The sequence below is a fragment of the Heliangelus exortis genome, chromosome 4, assembly GCF_036169615.1.
Source record: "Heliangelus exortis chromosome 4, bHelExo1.hap1, whole genome shotgun sequence".
NCBI classification, from domain to species: domain Eukaryota; kingdom Metazoa; phylum Chordata; class Aves; order Apodiformes; family Trochilidae; genus Heliangelus; species Heliangelus exortis.
Window position 1 is genome coordinate 35146218 of NC_092425.1, and position 13022 is coordinate 35159239.

The following is a 13022-nucleotide window of genomic DNA, read 5'->3' on the forward strand; positions in this document are numbered from 1 at the left end:
TGAGGCTGATGAATTCAATGTGTGGAATCTGTTCTGGGAACTCCAACTCTCTCAGGTATCTTGGAATTGGGCTGTTTAGCCAAGTGAAGGTTAAAAAAACCCACCTGGATTTTAGTGAGAATACAGCAAGAAGCCAACGAAAAAAGGCAGAAAACTGAAACAATACTTCAAAGGTGACTGTGGTTGCTGTGCTCTCATCCACTGGTGGTGGTTTCAATCTCACTTATACCTAATCTTATATTTTTTTTATTATAGACATGAGTTATCTTGAAAGTTAAGTAGAAACCTAAATGCTCTGGAATCTCCACTTATTTCTGCTGTAAGTAGGTTTTTGCTCCTCTGGGGCTAATTGCTTTTATAAACATTGTCTAAAAACATTGCTTGGCTTTTCCCAGGGTCTGGTACTTAAACTGTTGATCTCGAGTATTAAAAGGATTTAATACCTAGCTCTAGAGGTGTTCATAAAGCAAAATGAAATAATTTGATGGAAGGTGCTAAGGAAGCTTTCAAGTATTACCCTAATAGAAAACCTATCAGCAGACTTTTAGAGCCTTTCCTCTCCAGTTTTTATGGACTGTCTTAATTGACTTTAAAATGCTTTTATGCACTTATGAACAGGCTAAGTAGAATTATTAGGGGTTTTTTCACCTGCAAATAAGATACAGCGACAGCTTCTAACTTTTTTCTAGAATATCTGATATTACAGGGTTTTGCCCTGTGAGAAGGGATTTTCAACTCACAAAGTCCAGTAAAGTGTGGAATAGGAAAATTTTATTTTATCTAAGGCTCTAAACTAAACTTTGGAAGAAAAAAAAAAAAAAAAGACAATGGTTGAATGAAAGAATAGAACACATAAAACATTTTGAGGTATTTATTATCACAAGCTTTAAAAATAATAGGAACCACAGCACTCAGTTTATATGCTACACTGATTATTAGAGGGACACTAAACAAAATGTACAGCCACAAGAGTATTACTTTGTGCTGTAGAAACTTAAATTAGAGATTGCAGCTGAGCTGAATCCTGATCCCCTTGAGACTGTTTTGATACAAATCTGCTTACATGGAACATGTAAATTGAAGATGAGTATCTTTTCTATCGCAATTTCTCCATATACCTCTCAAACCAAAGACCTCTAGAAGCCTTGCTTTTCATGGCATTTCTCAAAAGATCACTCTGCATAAAGAAAAGGAAGAGGTGTTCATGATGTTCTGGCTTTTCCCTGCAGCAGTGGGCTACCTTTAGTCATTGAAAGCTTTCTCACAAAACTTGGCACTTGGTGATGCCAATTCTGTTATTGGCTCCCACAGCAGTCCCTGGCCTTAGCCTTGTCTCTGTGCACCAGCCTCAGGGGAATGAGGATGCTGTCTCTGAGAAGACAGGACCAGCCTCAATTGGAAAGCTTCACTGTGATTTACTTTATTCCCACACTAGACAGGATTTGCAGATAAAAAAAACAAACCAAAACAACCACCTCCCCCACATTCCTCCCCCCCCCCCAGAAAATCCCACAACCAGTTTCTGGTTTATTTAAGAGACTTCGAAAGTCTTTAGGCTGAAAACATGGAAGCAAAGAGCAAACCAAAATAAATCTAGACTACATTTGACAAGATGGCTTTCTAGCAGCTTCACTGTCCCTTTGCCTAGTCCTGTGGCTGTATTATGCTGTGTGTGTCTCTGGAAAGATCTGAGCCATTTTCTCCATCCCACCTGCACCAGCCCTCTTTCTTTCAGCACAGATGGAGTATTAATGGTTATCCTGGGGTTACTTTTGCTATTCAAACATTTCCTGAGTTTTGCTGTTTCCTCCGCCCTCATCGATCCATTTATTCCAAATTCCTCAGAAGAGTTTGTTTTAAAACATCTCCACTTTGCTCCTTCCCACCCAGAGGACTGAAGAATACACTTAGCATCTATCCTATAGAGCTGTTAGCACACTGGGATGGCAGGCGATGGTTATTTGTGGATTTTATTATGTTTGGTTACACTCTTCTAGTAATGGAAGTAACACACGGAGCTGTTTGCTTCATCCTCAGCCTCCCAGCAACACGATGTGTTAGTGATGATGTTAGTGTGCTAAATCAAGCGACAGACAGATTATTAGTCACTGCAGTAAGGGCTGGTTGACTGAAAACATCTACAAATGGTATGGAGGAGCAATACATAATGTTATAAATAAATTTGCAGATCTTGTTTTGCTGCCAGCAGCAGCGTGCTCTGCAGAGGCCTTGAGTAGGTTCTGGGTGGCTCGCAGGTGTAGGGAAAGGCTACAGCTGGATCTCAATTAGTAACTGATCACTGGGCAATTAAGCTTAAACCTCCTACCAGTGGTGCTACCCCAGGGGCAGCTTGATGAACTTCAGCTGAAAAGATTTTGAGCTAGAGCAAATGGTTAACAGCAGGATGAGGAACAAGGTTTGAAGGAAAAAAAAAAAAAAAGAAAAAAGATAAGAAAAACCCCAGACACTTAGGAACTTGTGATCTGTTTTGAGCCTGGAGAACACTGCACTGGAGGGACAGACAGTATGTCTCTCACTAGAGGAGAGGAACTAAGATAAATGCCACCAACTGGAGTGTATAAATACAGGAGATATTGGGAAAAAAAAGAGAAAGGAGACGAGTCCAAATGGTAGGACTTTCCGCTCAAAATATAAGAACTTGGATACAAACCATAGAGTTTTAGAGCAAATTTTACAAGCAGATTAAATAACCCAGAAGTTGGGCTATGCTGGAGTACAGATTGAGGATGGAATGCACTAAGACTTGAGATGAAGCATACAATGTCAAGTTGCTTAAGATTTTAGAGGCAAGATGCTTTAAACACTGACCCCTCGGAGAGAATAAACCAATTCAAAAAGGATGGCGAAGTAGAAAGGAATTTTATGCCTTAACTGCTGTCTGAAAAGCTGAAATAAATTCTTAAACCACATGAAGTTTAGTGGGCCACTGATGGAAGTCTCTGAAGGAAAATACCGAAGCAGTTTTAGAAACAAATCATTGTGGACATAGTGAACACCTTGATCCTGATGTAGTTTCCATATTCTGTTGCTGGGAACCTTCCTGCTGTATTTTTATCTGGTTTAGGGCAGGGTGACAGGTTCTTTGACCTCACATGGACTAGAGCTGCCTGTCGCTAAGGTTCCTTTGGATAGTGAATTCAGGTATTCTTGGCTGGCCTTCCTTCAGGCAAAGTCAACTCACATGTGAAAAAGATGGGTTTCTACTACACTCAGTACTTTTCATGGCATTCCATGTTCATGCCACATTTGGAAACTGAAGAAGATAAGATTCCACAACAAACAGAAGGGTCAAAGGATTCCATGGGTGTTACTAAATGGTGATTCCTTCCTTAAAGTATTGGGTGAGGGGGAGAGAGGAGCTTCAGCAGGCTTTTGATGAAGAGCTGTGGCAGACAACCATGTCTGGTCTTTTCTATGGAGGCTCATGGGCTGCTGTGAGTGTGCTGGGTGCTGCTTACCAAACCAGTTATGGGTTGGAAGAAAAAATACTATTAGAAAAAATGGAAACCAGAGAACATATTCTTATATGAAACAGAACAGTTATCACCTATGTTATTTTATTTCCATTAATCGAGTTTCCTTTTGTCAGTGTTAATTAGCGAAGAAAATGTTCCCCTTGCCAGAGGACAGCGCTCGAGGTGCTGGGTGTGCCATCAGCATGAGGAACACTCAAGGAAACACGGCCAACGTAATCCAAATTTCCTCTAATTGTTTGGCAAACGCTTGAAAATCATTACATGTCAGTGTGACTTCACTGTGTCCGAGGAACAATTCGAGGACGGCTTCTAGGCCGCCGGTTTTTCTCTTCCTTCTGGCCGGAAGGGTCCCCCGCGGACCCGGGGGTCTTCGCGGGGCGTCCGCGTCCCCGCGGGTGCCACATGGCCCGTGCGGGGTGACAGTCGCGCTGCCGGTGCTGCTTCTGTGCTCACACGGAGACGCCTGGAAGGAAAATGCAAACTATTCCGCTTTACTCCTGAGCCGTGACAACGGGATGCCGAGGAAAATGTTTCCCCACGCACGCACACACAAAAGAACCCCAAACCAGCGGGAGGGGGGGATCGTACCTGGCAGACGGGGAGGGGCTGAGGACTCTGAAGCGAAGTTTCCCGAGGGCGGGAGGTGGCTCACAGTCCCTTTCCCTCTCTGCCGCCCATCACGGCCCGACCCGGGTGTCAGCGCCGGGGTCGCTCCAGTTCTCTCGCACCCCTCTCCAGTTTCGGATCGCGGAGTGTGCGAGCGAGCTCCCAACTTTTCAGGCGAGGCGCGGTGCGGCACGGGGCGGGGCGTGTGGGCCGGGCCGGGGCCGGGAGGGCGGTCCCGCCCGTGGCGGCGCTGCCCCGGCGCGGCGGGGGAAGGACGCGCGTCGCCACTTGCCCGTTCGTTTCCGCGCCGCGGTAGCAGTCGCAGGTCCGGCGGTCGGTCGGCCAGGAGCCCCCGTCGTTCCCTTGCGCAGGCTGCGCTGCCGGGGAGTAGGCGGGGGGGGGGGGGGGGGGTTCTGGGTGGGGATGGAGCGCTGTGCCGGTGCTGGTGACTCAGTACCGGGGTCGGTAGCGCAGCCTCTCCCCCCCGCCGGCGGCGGCGGCGGCAGCGCCGGAGTCAGCGCGCGCACGTGACGCCGGCCGCGGCCCCTCCGCGCCGCCACACACAGCTGCGCGCACACACACTCACACACTCACACACACCGACAGACAGACAGACCGACCGACACAGACGGACAGACACACAGGCGCACACTCGCGACCCCTCTTCGCCATCCAGGCTCAGCGCGCCCGCCCGCAGCGCCGGGGCGAAGCTGCGGGCACGCTCCGCGGCGGCAGCACCGGCGGCGGCGGCGGCAGCGATCGCGCAAGAAGGCAAAGAGTTTGTGAAGGCTGCTGCGTGCCTTCCCGAAAAGAGGTTTTGCGCCCAGAGGATGGCTGGCTGCGGGCTGTCAGAAGACGCTTGCTTCTCCTCCTTCTTTTACAACTACACCTCCTCCTGGGAGACCTCCTACAACCAGGTAAGAGGTGGACGGTGCTGCGCCTGCCGGGCTCCTCGGGGGAAGCCGAGGTGGTTGGTTGACTGCGTGTGCAGGAAGGGGCTGGAAGTCTCTCTGTTCAGCGTGTGTGTGTGTGAGAATCAGCCGAGGAAAGAAATGAGAAAAAAAGAGCCTTTTTCCGTGTGCCTTTCAGCCCCCTTCCCTCTGCCTCCGCCCCTCCCGTGAGGAAGAGGAGCGGGAGCCGTAGTGCGCGGAGAGCTGCGCGTTACCCCGGAGCAACTCGGGGCACAACGAGGCAACTCGAGCGAAGCGTCCCCGAGCCTCCCCCTGGGCTGCAGGAGGAGGGGAGGGGGGGACGGGGGACCCCTCCAGGAGCCTCCAGGCGAGTTTGCCGGGGCGGGGGGAGCAGGCGTGCGAGTGGCAGGCTTGGTGCGACAGGACCCCCGCACCCCCCCACCCCCCCCCCCTTCTCCTTTCCCTCAGAAATGGCCGCATATGCATCCGACCTCGTAATTTCGGATCCTGCCTAGGTGGAAGTAGTTCGGCTTGCTGAATCTTCCCTGATTCACCCCCGCCCACCCTCACCCCCCTCCACGTACTTAACTTTGATGACTGTGCACTGCGGAGCGAGCAGCTGGGTATCGCCGGCTCCTCCGGCCGGGTCGGGTTCTCTCTCCCGCCGGCCCCGGGGGGGTGGTTGGGATGAGGGGGAGAGTGGGGAGAAACCAGAAATCGCGCCTCGGAGGTAGAGAGCTATTCTGGGAGCCTCTGAAACGTCTTTAATTAAATAACTGTTGTAGTCTGCTGCCCCCGCTGCTTGTTTGGTGAAAGTCTACAGGCAACTGTCATTTATAAACTAAATCGGTGTGAGTGCCACGGGCGGGCGTGTGGAAGGAAGGAAGGAAGGAAGGAAAGGGCTTTCTGCTGCTTGTGACAGGGAAAAGTTGGGGAGCGGGTGGACGCGGGCTGCAGAGCAGGGGAAGGGCATCGCCGAGCGGGACCGGGAGAGCCGCCCGTGGCACCTCGGGCAGCCCGGGGCTCTGGCGAGGCGAGGAGGGGGGAGTCTGAGGGGGCAGAGCAGGTTGAGCTCATGGAAAAACGCGCAGCCCGCAGCCCCGGTTTCCAGGAGACTGAAATGCCCAAACTAGCGAGCAGTTGCCAGTTTAAGGTTACACCTCGCGGCGAGGGATGGAGAAGCCGAGCGCTGCTCCTTGCCTCCAGGAGTTAGTAACAGCGAGTGGCGAGGCGCGGGGTCCCCTCCGGCAGCGGCGAGCCCGGGAGCGGGCGGCCGGCGGAGTTGAGGGGCCGGGGCCGTCGTGGTGGGGCCCTGGAGCCCTGACAACCGTGTCGTCCCTTTAAAGCAGCCGAACACATAGAGGTCTCTGGCGTCCCGGGTGCGAGGGGACACTTGCCGGGCCCATCTTGGAAGGCGCCTTGTGCAGGATAAAGCCGCCTGCAGAGTTTGCCGCCCCGGTCTGGGGAGAGCTTGCCCAGCAGGGAGCAAGTCAGGCTCGGTGGTGCTGGGGAGAAAGGGGGTGTTCGTGTGGGGAACAGACAGGCAGGGGCTCGTACCAAGCCCAAAGCCACCGCTGAGGCTGTCTCCCGAGTGCTCCGAAGCCCCTCTCTGCCTCCGTGAAGCCGTCAGGTGTCGCCGGCGGGGCGGGAGGGCGGCAGGTGGCCCTCGGCGGGTTCGTGGCGGCCGCCGCCGGCTCCTGGCTGATGGGCCCGGGCAGGGCGCTGGCCAAGAGCCGCCCCTCGCAGCAAGGTGTGTGTGTCTGTGTGTATGTGAGAGAGAGGGAGGGCTGCCCGAATTCACTGTCCTGTCCCCCAGCACCACGGCCTGCCCGGCTGCCCAGGGGTGGCTGCGGCGTAAGTTGGGTCGGTGCGTTCCGCCGGCGATGTCGAGGAGCGGCCGGTGCCGCCGAGCCCTGCCCGGGGTGCGCTTGGCTGCTCGCACCCGGGGTATCCTCGTACCTGTGCACAGGCGGTGCCGGAGCGTGTATGTGAGCAGAGAACGGGTATTGTTACCCTGCTAAACACGGGCCCGTGCAAGGAACTGAGTGAGGTTCAACAAGGGCTTTTGCCTGGTACGAAGGGAAGGTGGTCGGAAGGAGACTGCCTCGAAACCATCGGAGGAGGAAAATGGTTAAGGAAGCAGACAATAAAATCAGGTTTAAACCAGTTCCATTATCTGAAGTTAGTTTCATTCTGTAGCGAAACAGTTCCGTGAAAGAGTGGCATTGTGAAATGGTAGGTTCCCTTGCATTTCTTTTCAGGAGATCAAACCCGTATCACAATGGAAGCAGGAAGAATTACTGAGAAATCCAGAGTTGAGCTGTTCTAAATACCAGTGTTGAACTGTATCTAAGGGAAAACGGGGAAGATAAGTCAGGATGCAGATCTATTTATAGAAGGGCTATGTAAACTGTCGGATATATACACAAAGTTGAATTAAATATGCATGATTAGGAAAGGAGTTTAGAAGGAGAAGGTGTAATCATTACATAGCATTGCAGCGGGAACAGATGAGCTTGCAACACTTTCCCGAGTGAAGATGAGAAGAATTTTTGAGACACGTATTCTTTTTGGTGCTCAAGGCTCCTTTCTATTTTCATCTTTTCCGTATTACGTTAGCATTTACATCAGTCAAATTCATCAGCTGAGGGTTAGCAGTAGATGTTGGTCTGAATATGACATCAAGATGAATATGGGATTTTGCTGCAATTAGATTTTTCTTACAAGTTTTAACACTTAAAAAAGGCAGAGTTGGCTTAAATTTGACAGTCAGCCATATTCGTGTTTGTTTGTTTTTACCTGAATTGCATCCAAAAAAACCCCCAACAAGCTCGCAGACCATTTCTTCTTGCTAAATATAGCAACCTCGCTGAAACAGGGTTTGTTTTGTATACTCTGTTTAAAACAAAACAGCAAACAGAAAAACTTTAAAACAAAGTGCTGAGATGAGAAGATGGGTTGACTGCTGGAAAAATAGTTTTTTATTCCTAGATCAATATGATGCACTCTCTACATCTAGTATGAGGAAAAGGATCCCTTGTATAATATCAATAGTAGTTCAGCCATAGCTTACTAAAAGAGTCTTTTCCTGGCATCTTGAGACTTTAATGAGGGTATAAGTAATCAAAGGAAGATTTAATAATAGAACCAGTCAGGTTAAAGAGAACAGTGATTTCTTCTGGAAGGATAATATACTATCTGACTGTTATGAAAGCAGAGACAGGACATTTGCTTTATAATCCAGGAATGCTGAGAGATGCGTTTCAACTTTTATATTTTTGATGCATTTTTGCAGTTTGTTTTTAAGGGCAAGATTACATGTGTGATTTGTTGGGAGTATTCTTGGAAGGAACCTTTCCATTGCGTATTAAATTTCAGAGTGTGTCTCCGAAAGGCTTGTAACAGAAAAATTATGTCTGGTAACTTTAAGAAGTCTGTTTTGAATCCATTTCTGAGACCGTCTTCCAGAAAATAAGGCTCTATAATAGTTACAGATAAGGCTCCACATTACTAAGGAGAACTCCAAAAGGATTGATCTTGCAGTTTGCTGACTTTTTTTTACATTATATTAGTACAGGGATTTAACCATTATGCTAAATTCTAGGCTAGACAGACTTGCAGACCTAAATCCTAAGAACTAAGAATTACAGTTGCATAAGCTTAGCTGCGTTGTCTTTCCAATGTGTATAAACCTGAGGCAAAGGAATATCCAGCAGATTTCCTGTTGATTCATTCCATGATCTGCATTTTTAGACTTACAATACACATTCTACATTTAGTTCTTTATTTCCTCAATGTGTGTTTGCCAGAAACTTCCTGAGTGTGTCTTCTGGCTTACTGAAATTCTCTTTACATCTGTTTCTTAATTAGTAGTCATGAGGAAAGAACAGCTATTTCTAAGTACTGCAAAGGGGGTATTCAGCCTTGCAAGAGCAGTAATATTTTTGGGCGCAATCTGTCCATGCTGAACTGGCAGCATTATTTGTATTAATTATTTTTCACTTTCCAGTCCAGAACTGGATACATTGTTGTGTTGCTAATCTATATGGTTGGGAAGTGCTTGAAAATAATTTGCAATGTAGTTTATGAATGAAATTCTATGGCTCAGGCATAAATCTGGATGCTTGTTTTAATTTGACCTCAAGAAAATCTCTGCAGTATAGAAGTAAAGTGAGAGTATGCAGCCTGATTACTGCTCTTATTTTGTAGTTTCTTCCCTTCAACACTTAGCTGAGGAGCTGAAGGCTTGGTACCTGGCACCATCTCTTTGTCCTGTGTGTTCAAACATGGCAGTACTTACTTCATGAAGCATAATTCCACAGAATGTGTTCTGTGGATATTATTAAGTCAGTGAAAGACTAAGCTAAGAGCCAGCTTTGTGGCTTGGCTCTTTGTATGCAGGGGCAAAAGTACCCCAGTGCAGACAGAGCTTTCTGCCAGTATTTTTGGGGTACTGGATCGGATGAAGTATATTGCTTTAAAGCATTTTAAGTAGAGCAGGTCCAATGGCCATTTCTGTTTTGGTCCATAGCCAGTGAGACTTCTTATTTTTGTTTCCATGGTTTCTGTTGTTTTGGGGTTTTTTTGTTTGCTTGTTTTCCTTTATTTTTTAAAAAAATTATTTGAATGGCATAGCTCAGAGTCTGTGCAGGTCTGGAAATATTTTAGATGAGTTCTTGTTAATGCAATGCACATGTATAGCATATACTAAGTACGTGTGTGTATGAGGATGATGAATGGAAAAAACTTGGTCGATAGTAGTAGATTATTTGGCTGTGAAAGCCAATGGAATAAAACCATCATTCAACTTCAGTTATATTTTAGCAAGGTCTGTAATATTCCTGCAAATTAAAAAGACACTGTCAAAACTAAATTGGTTGAGAAAAAGTAGCCAACCTGCTTCTGTATTAGCTGAAAAGACTTGGTAATTTAAAAAAAAAAGGTAATCTGTATTTGAAGTTTCTCAACTTTTCTATATCCAAGAGTTGTTGTATGCTGGGGAAAGCCAGAAAAGTGGAACACAGTGAAAATGAAAGTGAAACTGAAGAGACCCATTTTCTTGGCATACCAGCAAAAAAAAAAAAAAAAAAAAAAATTGTTATTAAATGGGATTTTTTTTCTTTCAGAGATCAGTGCCTTAATATGGTCATTCAACACAGTAACTTTGGAAAGTTTCAGTGACCATTAGTGATTGTCACCATTTGTTTTCAAGGGTCTCCAGTGCCACCACATAGCACTTAGAGAGTAGATTTCAAAAGGTATTTTCTGTCCACTTCTTGTATTGTTTTTCTGGTTGTTGTGTAATAAACCTACCCACATTTTGCATGAAGCAGCAGTGCATTTCTGATGGGAGTCTTCTCTAGCAAAAAAAGCTCAGTTTAAACTGGGTAGAAACCATTTCCTCATGCCCCAGAGCTGAATGCTGGTACAGTACAGCACAATAAGAGGAGTTTAAAGCACATGCAGAAAATGGGCAAGATTTTTGTATCATAGTTTAGAAGAAAGGCTTATGTGCAGATTGTAAGTTACTGTTATGGCTGTGATGAACTAATGCATTTTAGTGCTTTGTACATAAAATGGGATTTTCAAAAATACAGTTGTGTTCAGGAGAAAATGCCTGTATTTCTAGCAACGTGTTCTGTAGGAAGAGGGCAGGGCAAGGGAGTTCTTAGCTGGTCAAACGTTCATGTGGTCTAAGCAGAAATGTAAAAGTGCAGGGTTTGCATTGGAATGAGAATGGGGTCATCCACCCTTTGTACTCATCATCAGGGAAGCAGAACCTTCTTCCAGAGAGACCATAGGAAATCAATGAGTACACTTTGCTAGTGTAGAGATAAATGTGTACTGCAGAAGGGTATTAAATATAAAAGGGCAGCAGTAAAATGATTTACTACACGAAGCAGTGGAACTTTCTTTTGGTCACCAAAAAGGCAGTTTTCAATTTTTGATAACATAATAACCAAAAAAAGCTGGTATAGTTTGCCATTATTTTACAGGGATTTGAGGTATATAATGGAAGCTAGAGAGACCTGTTTACAAATGGTAGCTTATTTACAAATATATGTTTTTGAATGTATTAGCTGGCATTTATAATTTAGCTTATAATCATCTGATCTAACTTAGCAAAAGTTAATGAGTTTTTAAATGTTTTTTCCTGAGGCAGTATGGAAGCTTGCAATTCAGTTTGTCTCTCCATGACCAGAAGGTATCACTGAGGGATACCAGCACAACGGATGCACATAGGAGAGAACCTGATGTACATTTAGGTGTAGAGGCTTAATGAAATGTGGAAGAGCAGGTGCACAGTCCTAATCTGTTGGGTTGGGTTTTTTTTTTAAATTTCCTCTGATGTGTCTGTTTGCTGTGTGAGCAAATCTTCTTGTACATTAAAAACCTACATGGCTGTAAAGGTTGGAAAAAGGTTGGAAAACCAAATTTTTTACAGTATTTTTTGGTTTAGACTTTGTGTCCTCTACAAGTGGCAACTGAGATTTCCCTTCTTCTGTGTGTTACTGTCTTTAAAGGTAAAATTAAAGTGGAGATTAATAGCTGAGTGACCCCTGCTCTGCACGTGGCACTTGTGACCCTATAGCCCTCATTTCTGAGGGAGAAATAGAGCACTCTTGATTCCTTGTGAACTCACTGGGACCTGAGGTGATGAGAGGTTTATCTACACTAGCACTTTCCCTTGGGAGTAAGAGTGTGCTGCATCCATCCCATTTCTGCTGTGCTTTGGTTAATGCTGTGGGTTGTTCTTGTTGCTGATGAATGGAATTCCTTTTGGATAGAACTGAACTGGGAGAGGTATTCCGGGACTACCCCTGGTGCCTTGGAGCTACAAATTGACATGCAAATGTCACCAATGAGGTGACACCGGAGCTAGGATGAATTTAAATAATCAAACAAACTCCACCCTGAAGTGGATGGCATGAAGCTGATAGTGTAGATGACAGACCCTCAGCACCTGTCTTACAGTTCTGTGTGGATTTCTGCTGCACAGGGTCTGATTCAGCTAGCAGAGAGCCTGTGTTTGGGAAGCTGGCTGGAGAGGCGTGGGTAGGATGGTCACTGGACATCCATCCATCCATCCATCCATCCATCCATCCATCCATCCATCCGTTGCAATCATAGGGCCATTATTCTTTCCCTCAAAAAGGGGGAGTTTTTGTTGGCATGAAGAGAAAAGGTTCGTTTGATCACTTGTTTGATCACTCACATGAGCGAGTAGGAGGCACTGGGACTTTGGCTCACAAAAACCCTCCACATTTTTAACCCATTTTATTATTTGCAAGAGCACTGTCGTTCCTAATGTTAACAATGAGTGATTATGATTCTATACTTCTGCTTACAGCATAAATTAGCATTTTGTTTTCCATTACAGCCTTTGAATGAGGAATTATAATGTATAATTTGCAGCAAATAGATGTTATCATCTCTTTGGATGTGAACAACCGCATAAACTTGAGCAAATGATAAAAATGGAATCAATTACTTCTCAAATGGAAATAGTTTACAAACCTTCACATACAAAATGGTAACAGTGGCTGGTTATTGTAATAAATAATTAGAGTTTTTTTTAAATAATACTTATTGAGTTCCATTGACAATTTAGTGATTGTTTATAGAATATTTAACCATCTCTCTCACAAAATACATGCCACATAATACATGCATTTTTTAACTCTGCAGATTGCTTCTGTAGAGATCTTTGTGAGAAGCTTTACTTCTGTATATTCACCTGTACAAATGTTCCAGAAGGGGAGCACTGAGCCATAAATCACCCTGGTGATGATTAGAACACTTCATAGTATTCTGGAATTAGCAGACCAAGATTGAAATCATAGAGGAGACAAGAATGAAGAGTATGTGTTGTAGGCTGTATACAAAGGCAGCTGAAGGTGGTGTGAATTTTTCTGCCACTTTTGAACTTCTCATCTAGGTCCTTGTTATTAGAAGGATAAAGAAGAGGAAGACATGTGGTTAGAGTTGCTTGAATGAGTGAATGCTC

General features: G+C 45.9%; 1 protein-coding gene and 1 long non-coding RNA gene across 3 annotated transcripts in view; one reads left to right on the forward strand and one right to left on the reverse strand.

Moving 5' to 3' along the window:
• Positions 1 to 754: 754 nt before the first annotated feature.
• Positions 755 to 4530, reverse strand: LOC139796132 (uncharacterized). The gene is made up of 2 exons (XR_011725834.1): positions 4086 to 4530; positions 755 to 3960 (listed from the first exon to the last, which is right to left on the reverse strand). It is a non-coding gene; the product is annotated as an uncharacterized lncRNA (long non-coding RNA).
• Positions 4531 to 4818: 288 nt separating this feature from the next.
• The window catches only part of PPARGC1A (PPARG coactivator 1 alpha), a 363077-nt gene continuing 354873 nt past the window's right edge, over positions 4819 to 13022 (forward strand). For both annotated transcript variants that reach the window (XM_071743829.1, XM_071743831.1), the window contains exon 1: positions 4819 to 5020. In XM_071743829.1, the coding sequence (XP_071599930.1) occupies positions 4934 to 5020 (87 nt within the window). In that variant the 5' untranslated portion in view covers positions 4819 to 4933. The remainder of the gene's footprint in view (positions 5021 to 13022) is intronic.